Source organism: Scophthalmus maximus, chromosome 1 (genome assembly GCF_022379125.1).
Source record: "Scophthalmus maximus strain ysfricsl-2021 chromosome 1, ASM2237912v1, whole genome shotgun sequence".
NCBI lineage: Eukaryota > Metazoa > Chordata > Actinopteri > Pleuronectiformes > Scophthalmidae > Scophthalmus > Scophthalmus maximus.
The window spans coordinates 14,111,434-14,131,197 of NC_061515.1; the positions used below are offsets into that span (position 1 = coordinate 14,111,434).

At 41.7% G+C, this 19,764-nt stretch overlaps 3 protein-coding genes across 6 annotated transcripts; 2 read left to right on the top strand and 1 right to left on the bottom strand.

Annotated features, from left to right (window-relative positions):
• The first annotated feature begins 4,543 nt into the window (after window positions 1–4,543).
• On the top strand, window positions 4,544–8,263 carry wnt4b (wingless-type MMTV integration site family, member 4b). The gene is made up of 9 exons (XM_035642456.2): window positions 4,544–4,911; window positions 5,164–5,400; window positions 5,743–5,896; window positions 6,026–6,110; window positions 6,220–6,351; window positions 6,607–6,749; window positions 6,855–6,995; window positions 7,153–7,315; window positions 7,426–8,263. Exons 2-9 carry the CDS (start codon window positions 5,312–5,314, stop codon window positions 7,593–7,595), a joined length of 1,077 nt encoding a protein of 358 aa, XP_035498349.1. The 5' UTR covers window positions 4,544–4,911; window positions 5,164–5,311; the 3' UTR covers window positions 7,596–8,263.
• A 613-nt stretch (window positions 8,264–8,876) lies between these two features.
• cdc42l (cell division cycle 42, like) lies at window positions 8,877–13,882 on the bottom strand. Of its 3 annotated transcripts, none has more exons than XM_035642969.2 (6): window positions 13,736–13,882; window positions 11,352–11,456; window positions 11,156–11,228; window positions 10,944–11,053; window positions 10,035–10,232; window positions 8,877–9,910 (listed from the first exon to the last, which is right to left on the bottom strand). In XM_035642969.2, the coding sequence occupies exons 2-6, from the start codon at window positions 11,454–11,456 to the stop codon at window positions 9,821–9,823; spliced, it is 576 nt and encodes a 191-aa protein (XP_035498862.1). In that variant the 5' UTR covers window positions 13,736–13,882; the 3' UTR covers window positions 8,877–9,820. The 3 variants fall into 3 exon arrangements, with proteins under 3 accessions (XP_035498862.1, XP_047189616.1, XP_035498872.1); XM_047333660.1 differs by lacking the exon at window positions 13,736–13,882 and adding an exon at window positions 13,543–13,683; XM_035642979.2 differs by lacking the exon at window positions 13,736–13,882 and adding an exon at window positions 12,585–12,641.
• On the top strand, window positions 13,694–19,471 carry mlf2 (myeloid leukemia factor 2). Of its 2 annotated transcripts, none has more exons than XM_035642745.2 (8): window positions 13,694–13,830; window positions 16,455–16,566; window positions 16,687–16,722; window positions 17,137–17,190; window positions 17,298–17,426; window positions 17,722–17,881; window positions 18,105–18,320; window positions 18,908–19,471. In XM_035642745.2, the coding sequence occupies exons 2-7, from the start codon at window positions 16,483–16,485 to the stop codon at window positions 18,314–18,316; spliced, it is 675 nt and encodes a 224-aa protein (XP_035498638.1). In that variant the 5' UTR covers window positions 13,694–13,830; window positions 16,455–16,482; the 3' UTR covers window positions 18,317–18,320; window positions 18,908–19,471. The 2 variants fall into 2 exon arrangements, with proteins under 2 accessions (XP_035498638.1, XP_035498631.1); XM_035642738.2 differs by lacking the exon at window positions 13,694–13,830 and adding an exon at window positions 14,584–14,895.
• The last annotated feature ends 293 nt before the right edge of the window (window positions 19,472–19,764 follow it).

Consider the following 19,764-nt stretch of genomic DNA (forward strand, 5'->3'; position numbering starts at 1 on the left):
ATGTGAGCAAATTGATTCATGAAAACACGCGAGATGTTGCTTTCAGATTATGTCTGTAATGCAATAAATGAGACCTGAGCTGCTGAACGTTGGCGACATCAACCACAGTAGATTCATGACTGTGAACGGTTCCTCGCCAAGATGTGACATTCAGGAATCTGAGAGCAATAGAATCCACATCAACTGAAAAACATTGACTTTACTGCACAAAATAATTCACTTATACATGCATTACATTCCTGCTATAGCAGCACGCGCCACCGCTTGGCGCCAGTGCTGCAGCACCTTGTGGCTCTGCTGCTTTCTCTAAAATACTTACTCTAAATCTACTTATGGCCCTGCAGGATCTTTTTTTTTTGTTCTTGACATCATTTCGAGGTAAAAAGCAGTTTAATGTGAAACAAGAGCTTACAAGGAGCACTTGGAGGCCACATGTAAGTCTAATTATGCTAAATAGATGCTGTGAGAGAGACACAAGCGTTTATTCTTGCACGTCTTTATCACACAAATCAGATTTGGGTTATGTGCAGAAATGGTGCTTGGAACCCTGCTCGGTATCCCTGAAGTCGAAGCTGAGGCCTCCTGTGACCGTGGTGTTATTACTGCTGGACTGCGATGGATCTGTCTAACATCAGTGATTTGATCGCCCATGGTCAGTTCCTCCACAGGCATGTTGCTCTGGCTCTGATGTCAAGGGATGCTGGTCACAAAGTGAGCTGCTTCCTCCTAAGAGCTAAAATTGTTTCATAAAAAATACACAAATTGCCACCTTGAAATAATAAACACGACTTGAGCTGCTGCACGCTAGACACCCATTAAAGTAGTAATTATGACTGTGATCGAATGGCTTTTCCTATGGTACTAGAAAAACAAAAGAAACTGTCCATTACATGCCTGATGCAACTGAACATTTCTCTTTTTGCCTCTGGTGCAGCAGCATATTGGATGTTTATGCTACTTTATTTAAAAAAATAATAATAATACTGGCCACCGTTTGATGCTTTCAGCTCAGGAGGTTCTGTTTTTGTTCTAGTTGGATTTAAAGGAAAAAGCAATTGAATGGGCAACAAGTCCAATGAAATGTTTGAACTGTAACAAGAGCTTAGAAGGGGCATTTGAAGGCCACATATATTCTGCATCATTCTGCAAACAGACTTACTGAAACACTGAGAAACACTCATACACTTCTCTGGATTGTACTTCTCCACACTCGGTATCATATCATAATCCGTTATATTCCACATCATCTCGTCCCAGAGCTTTACTGAAGCTGCATGATGTTTATACTGAGTGAAAAATGAAATCCCAGGACTCCATGTCTTTCATAGCAGTATTTTATCAGTTTAGATGCCTTGTGCCTCATTTTATGAACTGATACAAAAAAATTCAGCATGCTGTATTTGCTACGCCAAGAAAGTTTTGGATCGCTGCTAGATTTTAGAATGAAGTTCTCTGGTGTGAATGTCTGGCTCTACATACTTTGTACTTTGAGTTTGTTTTGCCCGATGGGCCCTCTGGAAGACTGCGGCTTGTTATGGCATAGTGAGACTGGTAACCATGGATAACTGTTAATTTGACTTTTTTTACATGATAAAATAGTTTACAGAAGGAACAATATTATTAATCTCTTCACTGTTAAACTCAGATGTAATCCTTAACTTTCTCTGCAGAGAAATCCTTTTCACTTGTATGTCTGTGCTGAAGGCCCTGAGGGCCAGACTTGCACTTGTGAACAGAGACGATGCATTTATTTTGGTATTTTCTAGTTCATAGAAACAAAGATTCCTACTGTAGGATAGGTTGTCTTTTGTGTACGCATATGGCAGGAAAAGATCCAACTGTGAGGAACAGAGGCCTTCCACTGCTCTGCCCATGCACTCCAATGGCCACTCTGCTATATTCCCCACTGTATGGTACATGCAGATCTCATAGCAACAAAGGCCTATGTCTGGCCATTGTCTGTTACTATCGCTTGAATGCCCCTTACCCATGCATGTATGCGCGTACACATACACTCACGTGCAGTGCCGTCACCAACACCTCCTCCTTCTCCCTCTATCCCATATACACAGCTATCTTTCCTAACCCCCCCACCACCACATAACACCACCATCACTCCATAATATTCATGGGTCGTCCATTCCCTCTGCCCCCTCCCCCCATGAACACACAGCTCACCGCCCACTCTGCCACCCCCACTTCCCTGCCTGACAACACCGCCGGCCGCCATCCCATAATATTCATGCACACACTCCGCACACATCCATACACAGCAGTGCGTTCGGCTCTTTGTTGGCAGAGATGCCTGGGCAATGTGAGCGTGCTCATGCACATCAGTCATGTTTCCGCCTGATATGACTATTCCATCCGCACCCAGATTGCTGAGGCAGGTGAGTGCCAAAGCAAAATGGAGGAGAGAGCAAAAGGTGGTGGGTCACATTTCTATCTCATGATGACCTTGGGGGGGTGGGGAGGGGTGGGGTCATGGAGTCCAGAGCTAGCCTGCGGCAACCATCTCTGAAAGAGGCCAATCATCCATCCCATGGAAAGCATCAGTGGGCAAAGTAAGACCAGTGCAGTCGCCCCACCTCACTGTCTGAAAGTCTGCTTCTGCCTCCCACTATAACTGAGGGAATGCAAGTCATCTCTACGTATATGTCATGCTGAAGCTTTAACAAGCGTCTCTTTAGGCTCTGCAACCCGACTACAGTCAGTCAATCAGTACCAGACCATTTCAGCATGATAAAATGTCCACAAAATGGGGGAAAGATAAAGATAAAAAAGAGGGCAAGCTATTTACGAGAGAGGGGTGAAGGGATGAGCATAACAGAGGCGCCGGACATGACAGTGGCCAGCTCATCACCATGGTGTTGCTGTGGGAGACAGCGGAAGACGTCACTTGGAGAAACAGGAGACACAAAGGAGGAATACGACATGAGAAGGACAAAAAAAGGGAGGGAAGGGGGCCTACAAGGAACCTGTCTTTAGGGATATAGACAGAGGAAAGTGTGAGTGTGTGAGACAGAGTGGATGCAATGCCGGGTGTCGTAGGGTTCGGGTGAACAGGCCACCTATTCAGTCTATCCCTAAATTATGGAAAACATTGCTAGCATCCTAATCAACTAATCAACTGCTGCTTACATAACATACGAAATAAATGCCCATAAAATAAAACCATGGGAAAAAATGTTGCAAATTCCGACTCGGAGGTCAGTGATTCCGAGTTCCGAGATTATAATTGAACGGCAACCCGACTTTCAAGCTGCGAGTTTCGAGGTATAATGGAACGCAGCATAACTAGCCTCATTTAGCAAAATAGAAAAACTATATTTAATATTCCAATATTTGTCGCATTGGGGTGTTTTCTTTGATATGTGGTGGAATTTGTGCTTATCAACTGTTGAAAATAAATATTTATTTACTCATTCAATTTATACATCTACGTATATTAAAAAGCTGGTTAAACAGGTGTTCTGTTTTACTGTCTGGTTTTGTGCAAGAACTTTGACAACCTTTTATTGTTTTTTTTGGGTCATCAGGATAAAAGGCATAAAATTAAGCTTTTGCAATTTACATATTAGTTTCACAGCTTGACAATTTTACCCTCAAATGGCATATTTACTATAATAAAGAACCATTCAAACAACAGCAAAAAAAAATAGGAGTAAGAAAAGACAAAAGGGAAAAGTTAACTTGATGCAAATGATTTGCAAAATAGTAAAAGTAAATAGTATTTTAGGCTCCTTTCTCAAATATCAAATCCACACACACGTCATTCAAAATTTCGTCCACAGTTGTACAATCCTGCTTATGTTATTCTTTACTGCTTTTTCCTAACCTCGGTGTAACACCCACCCGCCCTCTCCTTCTGCCCTCCTTTCCCTCCTACCTTGTGATTTATTTGCCACAGTTCCAATATTTGTCGCCAGTGTGTTTTCTTCCCCTTGTCTAAATGTCACCCCTTCTTCTAAGACAATATAGGGAGTGGGAGAGAGGGAGAAGGAGAGGGCAAATGCGGGGGAGATAGAGGAAGGGGAGGGGGGGCACTTGTAAAATGAGCAACAAAGTTTGGGAAAATTAAACATTAGGTAAGACACTTTCTCACATCCATATACCTAGAAACAGAAATGCTGTGTCATCGTTTTTGATGTGAGGATTTCGCAGGAGATGGATCAATACTTCAGTACTGATTCAGTATTGACTTCAGTGAAAGAAACGAAGAGTTCTTATTAGTTGTGTAGTTTCCCTACAGCAAAAGCAGTCTAGCACACATGCACATCCACATTTTAACAAAATCTGGAACACAAACAAAAACACATTTGTGATAATTATTTCGAGGACTGCTTCCCCCTGTCTCCAGTTCAAGCTCAGATTTTAGGTGTCATGTCAAACAAACACAAAACAAACTTACACTCTCAATACTTGCCTAGTACAACTATAATTGGTTTTCAAAGCCCCCTCCTCCCTCGGCATCACTCCACACCCAGGGTTGCCCCTGTCTTCTCTCTCCCACCCTCACTCTCTACCTCCTTTATAACCCATCACTCCCATCTCACTGCTCTCACTCATTCTTGCTGCTTCAACCTGGAATGGACACATTTGTTTTCCTGGGACCGAACTGCTGACATAGTGTAATTGGGCTTTTTTGTCAAAAAAAACAACAATTATTGTTCCTAGCACGTCTGGATTTAAAATTTTGTTTTGGGGTGTAGATTTGACTAATTTGTCCAATTAAGGTGGAGAAGAGGACTAAAGATTTGCTTGTAGTTCATACAACACTCTGAGCGTGCTTTTGCTGTCACTGACAGCGTTAGAAAAGAAACCGATGAAGAACTTTTCCGATTAAATTTTGGACAAAATTTGAAACAAACAAAAAGGAAGAATAACTGGATATCACAGTGCCATGAACTGGTAAGAATCAGTTTTCCTTTTGTAAACTAGAAGGAGATTTTAACTGGAGAACACTTTTGGATGGATATATCTTTGCAGCATTATGTCTGGTTTTGGTTGCATACCAAATCTGAATAATAATCTGTGTAGTGTCTTTACTTCTAAAGCTGCTACAGCATACTTGCATAAACACTAAAATTCTAAATAGGAGATTATTGTTCACTTGAAGATTATTATAAATGTCTCTATTCTGTTAACTTGTCACTTCAACAGATATGTGGGGATCATCCCCAGACCTTGAACCAGAAACATAAACCAACACCACACAGACAGACAGATCACTTCAACTGTTGAGACGGGCAGCGTGCTGTCCAAAGACCCAGCCTGACACACGGAGACGGACGGACAGACAGACAGTCTGATGCCAACTGTCTCCACTGTCAATCTCACGGCACCACTCCTCCTCCTGTTGCTATGGGCAACCCACCCCACCATGGCAACCAACTGGCTGTAAGTCTAGCGTGCGAGAGAGGAATGGAAAGAGGGAGTTTGTTTGTCATGCTGTAACTTTTAAAAGATGGTGACATGTCTCTAAATCTCTTTCAGTCGCTCCCCTCTTTCTTTGTCTTACTCCTGGTGACCTTTTCTCTTTTCTTTCGCTCCGCCCTCACTGTCCCTTCTCTGTCTTCCTCGCCTGGTCTTGCCCTTGTTCCCGGCCTCTCTAAAACTATGCCCGGTCGTTGCCTCTTCATCCTTCTTTAACTCCCTCTACTTAATTATGCACCTTCCTTTTTCTTTACCCCCCCAATTGTGCAGTGAGTAACAATTGAACTCACAAGTTTTCTGTCTCAGCTCCCTGGCGAGGCTGCCTCGCTCCAGGCCTGTGTCCGGTGCTGCCCCATGTGCACGGCTGAGGGGTCTGACCCCTGGGCAAGTGGGGGTTTGCAGGGCGCGGGGGGAGGTCATGGAGTCCGTACGCAAAGCAGCAGAGATGGTCATAGAAGAGGTACAGTTGGAGAGCACATAGTCTCCGGGCCATGACTTACATGCATCACCCGCAGTTTCATGATATGCTGTCATTATCATCAGTGTGTTGGGGCCGTTTTTCTTTAATGCATGTCACTGTCTAACTCAGTGCCAGCACCAGTTCAGAAATCGCCGTTGGAACTGTTCCACCACCCCGCGCGGGATCAATGTATTTGGCAGAGTTATGAACCAAGGTACGCTCGTCATGCAGAATTACCTTCTAAAAAAGCAAAACATCGGCCAACTCTCATAAGCACCTTCAAAAGAAGAATATCTGAATCCTGTGCTCCATTCTGAATTCAGGCACTCGTGAGGCCGCCTTTGTGCACGCTTTGTCCTCTGCAGCTGTGGCAGTGGCTGTGACCCGGGCCTGCACCCGAGGGGAGCTGGAAAGGTGTGGCTGTGACAGGAAGGTCAGGGGGGTCAGTCCCGAGGGTGAGCTTGGATTCTGTTGCATGAAAATGTAACGGGTAAATCCACACTGAGTCACACACAGCACAAAAGTACTGCTCCAGTGTTTTCTGCTAGTTGAAACTTGCGTCTACGCCCTGGTTAAATAAAATATAGCAGAAAAAATGTGATCCCATGCGGACTTTCCATTTGACTGCCATTCATATACAACTTAAAAGCATCAAGTGAAATAGTTCCAAGGCTCCAATTTTCCTCACTACTCTTTTTGTCCCACCACAGGTTTCCAGTGGTCTGGGTGCAGTGACAACCTGTCCTACGGCGTGGCTTTCTCCCAGACATTTGTGGATGAACCAGAACGAGCCAAGGGGCTGTCAGCAGGACGACCACTCATGAATCTCCATAACAACGAGGCTGGTCGAAAGGTTTGTGGTAGCACTCTTTTACAACTTCTGTTAGTTTACAGCTCTATAATCTGAGAGAATGGCGACAATCTGCTCCTCCTACATCCACTGTCGTGTCATCCTCAGGCCATCCTTCACAACATGCAGGTGGAGTGTAAGTGTCATGGCGTCTCTGGATCCTGTGAGTTGAGGACTTGCTGGAAGGTCATGCCTCCGTTCAGGCGTGTCGGGATGGTGCTCAAGGAACGCTTTGATGGAGCCACAGAGGTATCAGAATACACCCTCAGTTTGTTTCATATTCCTTAGTTCAGTGGGTGCGGACATAAAGAAGTCACATATTCATGCAGATACTTCAATCTGAAACAACTATAACTTCCTCTAAATCATTGAAAATTTCCACAATCTCACATCGTCCTTCTCTTAGGTCCGTCTGACTCGTATTGGATCCAGGACAGCCCTGCTCCCCCGTGACCCCCAGGTCAAACCCCCTGCTGCCAGAGACCTTGTGTACCTTGCGCCCTCTCCAGACTTTTGCCAGCTCGACCCTGACAACGGAATCCCTGGGACTGCTGGTAGGAGATGTAACGGTAAGATCAAACGCAAGACTGTCTGAAAAGAAAACAGTTAAGATGCACCAAACGTATCAGTCTTAACAATTACGGAGAGTGATGTTCCTGTCCTTTAAAACAAACCCCAGGAACCTCTCGACTGGCACCGGATGGCTGTGAGCTGGTGTGCTGCGGGCCAGGATACAGAGCAGGCCGGGCGGAGGTGGTGCAGCGCTGCTCCTGCAAGTTCTCCTGGTGCTGCTCAGTCCGCTGCCAGCAGTGCAAGAACACAGTCACTATTCACACCTGCAGGGTATAAGACGGCCCACACAAGGTCCAACCTACTGAGCAGAAAGAAACGTGCAAACCGCCGGACAGACACTTCTGAACACGAGACGAAACAAGGACGACATACACATCAAATTATCTGCTGGTCGTCTCAATTTGACTAATTTTCACCATGGAGGAGACAAGCTAAAGTTTAGTTGAAGTATTCTGTTGTAAAAGCTGCAAAGTTTAAGTGAATATAAAAACAAAGACATTGACAAAGCATCAACAGCAAGTAAGGTACAAAAAAAGACTTAGACTTAACTCTCTAACTTCAACACACTGAGAAGGATAAGTGATCTGTGCCAGACACACACACACACTCAGCAGCTACTCTCATCTCTGAACTGACAAAGCTTTTAAAGCTGAACTTAACCAGAACTAACATGGAAAAAATTGCAGCACTATTTTTGTCTCATGCAAACTATTTGCATTGTAGTGTATTCTACTGTATTTGTCTTCTTCTCTGCTCTTTTTTATTTATTTGTACATCTTCACTTCAGCCTCCAGCAGTGACACAAAGAACAGCAAAAAATAACTTCTACTTACATCAGTGTCTGACTTGTACTTTGTCACTCGCCGCCATCTCTTCTGTGTTCCTGCGCAAGCGGTGCTTTGTGGGTGGTCAATTAATCTAATAAATACAGTAGTTTTATCCAACAGACGTTTCTTGAGTTTCTTATGAGATATGTCCAAGATATTGTTTCACTTGAAGTTTCTGACAAAATTGCATGGGTTAGCTGCAAAGTTAAAGGTAACCTGTGGAGTTTTTGACCACTAGAGGCGATGTCTTAATGAACGGGTCCCTGTTTTAAAGCTGGACAATAAAGACAAACTGTATCTCAAGAGACGCGCAGAGGCCGTTTCTTCTTCTTGCTTTAAAAATGCTGCTCTGCACCAAACATTTGCATTAAGTTTACCCACAACAACCTTCTCTGCAAAGACCCACACAGATGTTTATGTTAACGTGGGAGATTAAGAATTATCATTAGCATTATTTGTCTTCCATGCTGTACCAGCACAGGCACAAACACTCAGCTGACAATATATAAATTCCTGCCAACTCCAATGCAGTGTGGTGGAGCAAGTGTGCTGTGTGTGCAAGACGTGAAACACAGACTGAGAAGAAAAGCTGATGTAAAACAAAATGCAGGTTTCAAAAGATTAAAACACAGAATGTGTTTTTGTGAAAAACACCTATATTATCATAACAGTTTTTTCATCAAAATAATATCCAAACTCTTTCAAAATAACTCTCAGTGGCTACTTTCCATGTCATGAAACCATTTTTATTAAAAATATCCTGTGATTACAAACACCCAGACATTTACTATCAAAGTTTATAATCTCAATCTCAATCAAGATTAAGATCTATTGAAAATATTGCAACTTAATTTGTTATCAATCACTCAAAGTTATGGTTGTTTTTTCTAGAAATAAAAAAAAATCTGGATAAAATAAAAAGTCAAGTTTCAAAATGAATAACTGCAAAATAAAATCCCAAAATAAAGTCACAGAATTAACACAGTATAAACAAGAGGAGAATAAAATAAAAACTCATAAGTCATCAGGAGAAGGGAAATTGGTGAAAATGCACTTGACCTCCCACAAAAGGAAGAAAGTAATCATTTCAGAGAGCTACCTTTGTTTGGAGTGAAAATAAAATCTCTTGTGCTTTCCTCATTCAATCAACAAGGGTCACAAAAGAAAGAATACAGAGTAGCATTTAACATTAAGTTGCCCCTTTAAATGTACTAACCAAAGTTCACTAAAAAACCTAATGTTAAATGTAACTAAAGTGTTCAAAAGCCCCGAAATGAACAAAAGAAGTAAAACACAGAGGAGGCCAAAGGCAACTATATAAATGAATCTTTCTTTACAGTGACAGGCAGGGGGGGCCCGCCCCACCTGAATGTTTGTAGAGAGAACACTGCAGTTTGTTTTTTTAAAAAGCTTTCAGAAAAAGAGATGGACGACACTGACCGCATTTACTGCATGCTGAGAATTATGCTGCCTCAGCCACTTTCAAAGTTTATATTGAAGGCACAATCAGTGTACGTGTCAATTAGAATAAGTCTCAATGGCATTGTACCTCCTTTCCCCCTTTTGTTTTGTCCTTTTTTTTTCTTCTCTCATAATGGCCATCGATCTCTCTGGTATTTTGATTCACCCCACCTATGCCTTACACCATTACGTCTCTCGTTGCCGTTGTTCATCTTATAGCAGGAGGCACTTTCTCTTGGTTTTGGTCTCTGGAGGCTCCAAGGCTGCCAGGATGGCCTCGTCAAACACATTCTTCAGCCCTCGCTGGTTGAAGAAGAATGGGAGAGAGAGGACAAGAGTCAGAGGGAGAAATTTTGAGTTCTTACGATTGCCTGTTTTAACAAATGTGTTGCTTTTCAATTTTTGGGGGTGAAATTTTGCCCCACACCTGTGTCAGAGCAGAGCACTCCACGTATTTGACCGCCTTGAGCTCGCGTGCCAGTTTCTCTCCACTCTCGGGGTACAGGGGCCGCTGTTTGTTCTTTGCCAGCTTCTCAACTGTGTTGCTGTCTTCCCGCAGGTCCATCTGTGTGCCCACTAACAGGAAGGGTGTGCGTGGGCAGTGGTGAGTAATCTCAGGAACCCACTGAAAAGAAAAAAATATAATAACATTTTGTTATTTTCTCTTTTTCCCCAGTCATGTCTTGGACTGAGTATTAAACTTGGCAATACATATCAAATTTGTATCATTGTTTACTCACGAGAGGGGATTTATATCATGATTTAGCCAGTTCTTGTGTTTCTACTTTATTAAAACTCTTTCTCAATGTAACTTAAAAATGATCTTTTTAGTATCAGTGCTGGAGTTCAGTTCTCCAGCATCAAAACATATTACACAATCCTCGGTCAATATCATGTCTCTAGAGTTTAAATGATTCAGTTGAGTGTAATTTTGCCAAACATCCACATGATCGAAAAAAATTTAAATTTGAGGATTTGTCACTTTTTCTGCATCACGTGACAGTAAACTGTCTATTTTGGGTTTGGGACAGTGATGACACACTGATGATGTCACCTTAGTGAACACAGAAAATGGGATGAGCAACATGTAACAGACAAAACAATTAAATCGATTAATTGAGAAAATATTCAATAGATTCAATGAAAAGGAAAGTGATTGTATCTAAGGCTGCAACTAACGAATATTATCATTAAGGATTGATCTGAACATTATCTGTTCAGTTACTACTAGTACAAATAGAAAGTGACCTAAGTGACAGTTTCTTTTCATTGTTTTTGTTTGAGCCATGAATCAAGGTCCCCCCCAATCTGTGAAAGAGATGATTAAAAAACTGACCTTCTCTTTGACGTTTTCAAAAGATGAGGGGGAGACGACAGAGAAACATACAAGGAACACGTCCGTCTGTGGATAACTGAGAGGACGCAGCCTGTCATAATCCTCCTGACCTGAGGGCAGCAGTCACAAGACAAAAAAGAACAGGGAGGTTTTTCTATTAGTGTCAGAGTCAAAGAAATGAGACTTTAGAGTTTCATCGACATTCGTGTTACCTGCTGTGTCAAAAAGTCCGAGCGTATAGGGCTCTCCCCCGATCATCACTGTCACTGCATAATTGTCAAAAACCTTTGAGCACACAAAACAGACAAGTTATTGGAAAAAAATATATTATACTGTAAGGACAGAGTGAGTCAATGTGTTAACCACGCACAGTACGTTTTAACATGACTCTATACTGAATCTTCTTACCGTGGGCACATATTCTGAGGGGAACTTGTTGGTTGTGTAGGAGATCAGTAAGCAGGTCTTTCCTACTGCACCGTCTCCAACCACTACACATTTTATAGTCTGCATCTACAAGGAAAAAACAGAACATAGGAAACATCACAAGCGTGTCAACGACTGGATTGTTAGCCAGATGCCGAGAGAGGAAGTAACACACTCAGAATGCTTAAAAGTGTCACGCATGGCTTTGTTAAGCAGCGAGTGACTCGACACGAAGAACGTCAGCACATTTACAGGCCAGGCGATATTACATTACATTACATTCATTTAGCAGACAATTTTGTCCAAAGCGACTTACAATAAGTGCATTCAAACATGGGGATATTACTCAAAGTGCAAAAGTTAACAAAGTGCGTAAACAATTAAGGAAATAGGCAAAGAAAGGTTCAAGTGCTATAAGTCATAAAGTAAACAGCTACAGACCTAATGAGATAAATAAACAACATATTTATACTATATCTCTAATATTTTTTGTATAGTGCAGAGGTGAAAATCTTTTTAACATTTTTATGTTACTTTAATCAAGTATTTTAATTTTCTCCTACTTTATAAAATGATTCCACTAGACTCCACAAGATTGAAGAGGTATGTATTCCTCTACATTCATGTGGCAGCTATAGTTAGCTGTCACTTAACACACTTACATCTTACACACAAAACGTAAGTATGATGCAAGAGTGATGCATTGTTACAGCTTAAACTGTACTATAATATATAAAGTAGTTCAATTCAGCTCAAGCTAAACCAGCTGTAACTGTCATATATTAAATTCACATTTAGCCGTCGGTAACAATAAAGACACAATATATAGAGCAGCAACGATTAGCCGCTGAATGACAGTCAATCAAAAGAAAATGAATCAGTTACTATTTTGATTACTGAATTACCATTTGCCCCCTTTGAAGCAAAAATGTACATTTTAATATTTTAAAACAAAAACAAAACAATCTGCATATAAATTGATGGGTGAAATAGTTAGCAATAAGTAGTAAAACACAAAACACACACACACACACACACACACACACACACACACAGGGACCATTTGGTTTTGTTTTTTGCTGATAATACTGATTAACTTTTACTAATTTGTATCAAACTAAATACCGCAGAGACCAGGTGTAACATGGTTTTGCACATAAAACACATTATGAGCTTAACATCCGGCTAAAGCAAATGTCCTGCAGAAAATCGTACATTTTTGTGGAAACCCAGAGAGACGCTGGTTCACCTGTAGAATCCTCCTTGTATCATACAGAGAGGTGTTTCTGTCATTCAGCCTGCGCTTATGGATATGAAGAAATAAATGAGCACCGCTTTAAATCTGTGTGTTCGTTGAGCAACCTGTCAAATGAAAAGCTTTCAGGTCAATGTTCTCATTATTTGTATTGATTTGAGGCGTCTATCACAACAGGTCTTTTTCACAGTAGGAGACGCGTAAGTAATAGGAACAAACATTTCTGGGACAGAGACAAACGTCCAACGGTCAAAATGTCTGCTGTGGAAAGGGCCTGTTTTTTGTAACTTTTGTTGATTCAAGGAAATGAATCATGTTTTCCCAGACCCGTAGTGTTTTATTGCCGTTTGCACGGTGTTGTGGAGAAGAGTGGGAGACGCAAGATGTAATCCTCCGTCGCGCAGGGCTTGTTATTACATGTGCGAGCAAAGGTCCACTGATGACAGTGAATCACTTCCGCATACTGAGCGCTACATACCGAGGATGTTGGAGACACGACGGCCTGCTCTCTGCCCTGTGTCGCGGAGAAGCGGATACTGGCCGAACACTTCCGCTAAATGGGCCGTTCGCCCCCGGAGAAAAAAGCCCTGGCCTTAAAAAAAACTAATCAACACTTCTTCTCCAGTTTTTTTGGGGGGGGGAAATCAAAAATCAACACGTGAACTTCAGAGGCGACGACGCACATCACACGAGCCGTGGCGCTCGAGCCCGTCGGTCGCTGCGAGGCGGCTGCGTCTTGTGCTAGCTCCGATTGTTGAAGTGTTTCAGCGCCTGTCAACGGTCAGAATCGGGTCTCGGTCGTTCTCCTAATTAAATCAAACACGGGTCACTTTTCTTTCTTTTTTGAATAGACAAACACAAGAAAACAATCGCTCGCGCAGCGGTGACACTTGTGACAACTACATCAACCAGACTCACGTTAGCCAACTCCCAAATCAAGCTCAGCCGCTGTGGGGAGGTTCACCAGCTCAACGCGGGTTTATAGATCCAGTCGACGAACTCTCCCTCCCAGTGGGAACTTTACAGCGCTCGGGACACTCCACCACACGTCCCCGACACTTTAATTCAACAGAAAACAGCTAGTTCGGGCAGATGGTCGAACTCCACTTACCGTTTTTCTTCTGGCAGGTTAGGCGTTGGTTACATCCGGGTTTGAGGGTCGAGTTTCTTTCAGCGCAGCCGTGGACAAGACGAGCATCACACCGGGTGAGGAATGGAAACAGCGCCGCCTGCTGGACACAAGACAACCGACCGACCGACCGACCGATCTATCTATCTATCTATCTATCTATCTATCTATCTATCTATCTATCTATCTATCTATCTATCTATCTATCTATCTATCTATCTATCTTTTTATCTATCCATCGATCTATCTATTGGTCTATCTATCTATCTGTCTGTCTGTCTGTCTGTCTGTCTGTCTATCAATCTAGCAACACTTTCCCTCAAAGACTATTTGTAATAGACTAACCAATGTTCTTATATATTCATCCTACACCTGTCTGCTAATTACCCACACCATTTAAAAATGACTACAGTTGCCATATCATTCACAGTTAGTTATTAGTTATTTGAATAGGAGAATTCAGATGTTGCAACTGTCCACAACCCTTGGGACAGTTGCAACGCAAATGTGGAGCGTTTGCAAAATGTTAGAAATACAAATGTCACTATTTTATATTTTGTTTTGTTTTTTACATATAATATAATATAATATCATATGATGTAGTATAGTGTAGTATAATATAATATAATATAGTATAACTTAGTATATATAGTATTTTATAATATAATATAATATAATATAATATATTATAACATGATATAATATAATATAATATTTCTTATCAAATTGAACATTATGGCATTATAAAACAAGACCGTTATAAAACCTTTCCGGAAATACATTATTTTGAAATATAAGGCGGCAGGAAATTACCGTTAATAGCACTGATGCTAACTTGATAGCAAAGCTCCTTCTCTTTGTCAGAGGACTGACTTCCGTTTTCATGTTTGGTCCAGGTTTCTGGAATTTACTATCTACTGAGACTGTGAACGGACACTTTGGTTAACAGCAGCGCAGATTTGGTGACGAGGATCGTTAAAGTTCCTCCTTTTCAGCCTGACCAGAGTTTCGATTCCATTATTCTGCTTCATCCTTGAAAACACGACTGTTTACCTAGCTAGCTGGCTAGCAGCAGCCAGCTGAGTTAAATATCTTAGCATGTTTCGGTACTTGAATGACGTTGATGACGACCCCTACATGATGTAAGTACTGGCATTAATAATGAAATTTGAATTGTGGAATACCTCTGTGTTTTACAAGACGTAAATCTCAGTGTGATGATTTCTTTTATTTTTTTATTTTTGTACCGCTGGCTCGCTCAGAGCAGGTACCTTTCTTTACTCCAGCCAGCTGTGGGGGCCTACGGTGGTCCACCATATTGGATAGACAACAACAAAAAACGCTGTCAGAGCTCAGCAGTGTTTGGTTAATCGATAAGTGACTAAAATACCAGATGATCGCTGCTCGTGTACATTGACGTTGTTTCCCAAATAACGTTACAGCTCCTTTAATGCCTCATTGTGGCCATGTCAAAGCCTGTTTCCAGATTTAATTAATGGCAGCTATTTCTACACCTGCTGGAAAATATTAAAATAATCAGGCAAATGCATGGAAGTAAAAAATTGCTATAGATCAACCAATGCTTTACGAGATACATACATGCAGTACAGGACTTATCAGAGTCCAGGCACTAAAGTAAAGTGAGGAACCTTTCACCAATAATAATATGTAGATCATCTTTTTATCAGTTAATGTCAACCACAGCGCAGTAAACGGAAAAAAAATCCTTATTGGATGTGACCAACATTTACCTTTCAACAGAAACAATATATTTATATATAAATATATATTTATTTATATATTTCAGGCTGTCTCAGTGTCTTGTGTCTCTTAATGTGAGGACTCTGTGATGTTGAGTTCAGGGCTCTGATCAGATCTGTCAGGACAGATGTTGGTACCAGGTCTGAACAGCACGTCTTGTGATGTTGAGATCAGGGCTCAGCGGTGGTCAGAACATCCGTTGCAGGACTCCCCATTCCCCTTGTCACTGGAGAAATCTCTTAATGACTCTGGCTTGGTGTTTTTGGATAAATACATTTCATTCAACCTGTTGGGGGACCAGTTGCCCCTGTGGTGTTGTCAGCTAGCTGCCAAACCATAAGAAGCATCATGTCAACAACAACATGAAAAGGATCATGATATGGGCACTTAATAATTGGTCAATTATCTAAATTGTTGATTAAATTTGTAATAGCAGAGTAATCAATAAATTGAATTATTATTTGCAAGGGGGCTGAAAACAAAGCACGGCATTGGGGAGGAATTGTATAATGCATTGTTTTAATTTTGAGGGACCAGCTCACACTGGTCTGTATGTTGTCGTGTAAGCGTTCACAGGGTTAGAAATTTTATAGATAGATAGATAGATAGGTAAATACTTTATTCATCCCAAGCTGGGAAATTCTGGTGTAGCAGCAGCACGTTTCACACAGCACACATTAAAAAAGATATATACAATATTTACACAATAAATTTAAATTTAGACTTTGGAGCCTAAAACCTGGACTGAAACCTCTTGTCCATGTGAGCAGTCACATCAGCAGTCACATCCAGTCCTTGATACATTCGAAATGCTTCCCTCCCTTAATCATTTTCAGCTTTTCTCCACCTATGTGAGTGTGGTCCTACAGCTACACTAATTCAACTGAAACAACAACAACAAAAATCACAAAAGGTAATAACTATTTCTGATTTCTTCTAGGGATCCATTTGCAGCTCACAGGCAGCAAATGAGTCTGTTTACACCATTTGCCATGGACCCCTTTGCTCTTGCCCCCCAGATGCAGCCACATCGTGCAGCACCCCGTAGACAGGTAACATGCTGCTATGATGGTGCATTGCACTCATTGCACTTGTGCATTGTTCACATTAGTTTAATTATTTTAACCTTGATCCCTTTTTTGACTTTACAATTGTTACACACTTTCTTCTAGGCTGGTCCTCTGACTCCCTTTGGCATGATGGGAATGGTGAGTAGTTATTCCTCTGACCTACTTTTATATCTACTTAAAGTACAGTAATTTTTCCCAAAATATCTTTAATAATGGAGCTATGTGAAGCCTACCAAGAAAAGACGACTAATAAAGTCCAAGTCACTGTCCAAAAAATCTACTGAGCTAAGGGTGAGAATCATAGTATCGTGTGAAAAGTAGTGTTCAGATATTCTGGTTTGTGGTCAACAAGGTGAGGATTTTTAATATGGGCACCTTGTGATGTTTAGATACATTTTCAAATGAATTTGTTTTCACAGAATTTACAGTCAAAAGTATGTGGATGAAGAGGGGACACAATCTGTACTTGTCTTTTGTCGTCTCATTAGAGAGGACCATTTTTTTGGAGTCTTGCATTACTTAAAGATCGCTAATAATTGATTTTTTTTTCAGGGTGGTGGATTCATGGATATGTTTGGCATGATGGGAGAAATGATGGGAAACATGGTGAGAGAGGTTTTTCAACCAATGTCACATCAATGGAAGTAATGATAAACCTCCTTGGCTTAAACCTGCATTTGAACTGTTCTCCATCTCAACCTGTTTTTTTCTAGGAAAGGATGACTGGTTCACCAAACTGTCAGACATTCTCCTCTTCAACAGTGATCTCCTACTCGTCGTCAGATATAGGGGCTCCGAAAGTTTATCAGCAAACCAGCGCAACGAGAACAGGACCTGGAGGGGTAATAATAACTTCAGGAAATAATAAGTGTTCAAATGCTAACAGCGCATATAGGGAGATGCTTGTTAGTGCAATATAAATAGAAACGATTACCTAATTTATATGGAGGCTTCTTTTCTGCTAGTCGAGTCATGACTTTGACTTTTCATTAACACAATGAATAATCCAAACTAACAGTAAATAGATCATGTACAGTATAAATACTATAGTTGTTATACAAACATTTCATAGCGAGTTCATGCAGAGTGCAGGGTGTCTCGCTTGTTTCAGTAAACTGAGTTTCCTTTTCACCTCAGATCCGCGAGACGCATCAGTCGGTGAGGGACAGTGAGAGTGGCTTGGAGCGTCTTGCCATTGGCCACCACATCGGGGCTCGTGCACACATAATGGAGCGTTCACGGAATCGCCGCACGGGTGACCGGGAAGAACGGCAAGACTACATTAACCTTGATGAAAGTGAGTCTTACGGGTGGAAAAGAGGATTGTATGATTGTTCATGCTCGCCTCGGCTATTCTCATCTCAACTATGAATATTTTTGTAGACTCACTCAAAGGAAGTACAATAATTTCTCCGTCTTTAACAACAAAAGTGATGTTATTTATTAAAAGTTGATAACTGCGCAATTACACGAGATGTGTTCAACGTGTTGCTTACCAACCTACCCTCCCATGCTTCTAGCTGAGGCTGCAGCGTTCGACGAGGAGTGGAGGAGGGGGGCAGGAAGATACGTTCCCCCAGGCGCACGGGCACTGGACTATGGCCGAGATCGACGGGCAGGTGGCCAGCAGCTGGCTCTTACTGCCCCTCCTAGCTCAACAACCCCACCGGGTCATGGACATGAGTCCCCCAGACACCGCCAGCCCCAAACCCGCCCACGTTACGACTGGTGAGAAGGTAAGAAAGATATCACAGGCCAAGTTGAGCTCATCATATACACATATGTAAGTATATATATATAAAACCCTGATAACAACCACATGAAATGACAGGATTTTTTTCTTATACACTGTAAGATAACAGCGACCTTACAGGTTTATTACACGTTACACTGTGAGATGAGTCTACTTAACTGTATCGTATTGAACAGCAAACAATAATGTGATGAATGTCTACTGAATAATGGCATTACGATGTGAAAGTAATAGAAGAAAATATAAACATCAATTAGGCTGTTTTCAGACATGAACGCTGGAAAATGTCCAGGAAAATTGGGTCCAGACATTGTCCGGAGAAAGCAGCAGGAAATTGTCCGAATCAAATGCGTTCACACCCACATTTCCGGCACATTCTGTGTCGTCTGGGTAGAGCATGAAGGAGGCGGGACATAGTCTATGGGTTCCCACATAGAGGAAAGTGTCTGGACTTTAGTGCATGTTTGAAAACAGCTCCAGTCATGTTTTCACAAGTCATGTTTTCACCACTCCGTTGATTCCCCCTGCCTTTTCTGTCTTCTGTAACACGCTGTGATTCGGGCCCCGCAGGTATCACACTTGACGAGGCGACCAGATGAAATGGACTTGAGGGAAGATTTCCCCCGATGCTGTGAACCACGTTGAAGACGGAAGTTGATGATTGTCACAACTGCCTGTCGTAAATGTTTGATATGACTGGACTGTCTATACGTATAAACGACATATTAGTCACACATACACACGCACGCACACACACACACACGCACACACACACACACACACACACACACACACACACACACACACACACACACACACACACACACACACTCATCAAAACCCCTCACACTTGATAATAACATTTACAGTTCAAATGTTGCATACAAAAACACACAAAGTGGAACCCTTGTGCAAATTGGGTATAACGACACTCACTTTATATATACTCATCCTCAAAAACTTTACATGTGATCTTTCCCACTGCACTTAAGTGCTACATTATACAGTACATCTGCTGTACAGTCCATTTTATGTTCGTGAAGACACTAGTGTGTCGGTGAATTGAATTGTATACTGTTGACTAATTAATCTAACTAAATAAAAGTTCATTAAACATTGTTAGATAATTGCAAACTGTGTCTCTCTTGTGGTTGTGTTTGAGATGGCATGTCTTGTGAAGTATGTCATAAAAAATGAATTGCACAAGTCATGAATATATGCAACAAAATCTGTAAATCTGTGACTGTTGTCAGCCGTGCAAATTTTTTCCCCCCACTGTATGCGCATGTATTTGTTTGTGGTCCCTTCCCTGTCTGCAGGTCATGTGACATCCAGATGGAGCACACAAGTGGAGCAGCCCAATGGAAAAAACATTGTCTTTGGACAAATCACTCCCACCGTCGGCTCCCCGCCTGCCTCCTTCTACG

Bases quoted from the DNA above. Each gene is read 5' to 3' on its own strand.
- wnt4b (XM_035642456.2), top strand. From the start codon at position 5,312: ATGCCAACTGTCTCCACTGTCAATCTCACGGCACCACTCCTCCTCCTG. The intron at 6,111-6,219 runs GTACGCTCGTCA...TTCTGAATTCAG, and splicing joins TGGCAGAGTTATGAACCAAG to GCACTCGTGAGGCCGCCTTT. The intron at 6,750-6,854 runs GTTTGTGGTAGC...TGTCATCCTCAG, and splicing joins ACAACGAGGCTGGTCGAAAG to GCCATCCTTCACAACATGCA.
- mlf2 (XM_035642738.2), top strand. From the start codon at position 14,852: ATGTTTCGGTACTTGAATGACGTTGATGACGACCCCTACATGAT. The intron at 16,723-17,136 runs GTGAGTAGTTAT...TTTTTTTTTCAG, and splicing joins CCTTTGGCATGATGGGAATG to GGTGGTGGATTCATGGATAT. The intron at 17,427-17,721 runs GTAATAATAACT...TTTTCACCTCAG, and splicing joins CGAGAACAGGACCTGGAGGG to ATCCGCGAGACGCATCAGTC.
- cdc42l (XM_035642969.2), bottom strand. From the start codon at position 11,456: ATGCAGACTATAAAATGTGTAGTGGTTGGAGACGGTGCAGTAGGAAAG. The intron at 11,229-11,351 runs GTAAGAAGATTC...GTGTGCTCAAAG, and splicing joins CCTCAGAATATGTGCCCACG to GTTTTTGACAATTATGCAGT. The intron at 11,054-11,155 runs GTAACACGAATG...TGCTGCCCTCAG, and splicing joins CGGACTTTTTGACACAGCAG to GTCAGGAGGATTATGACAGG.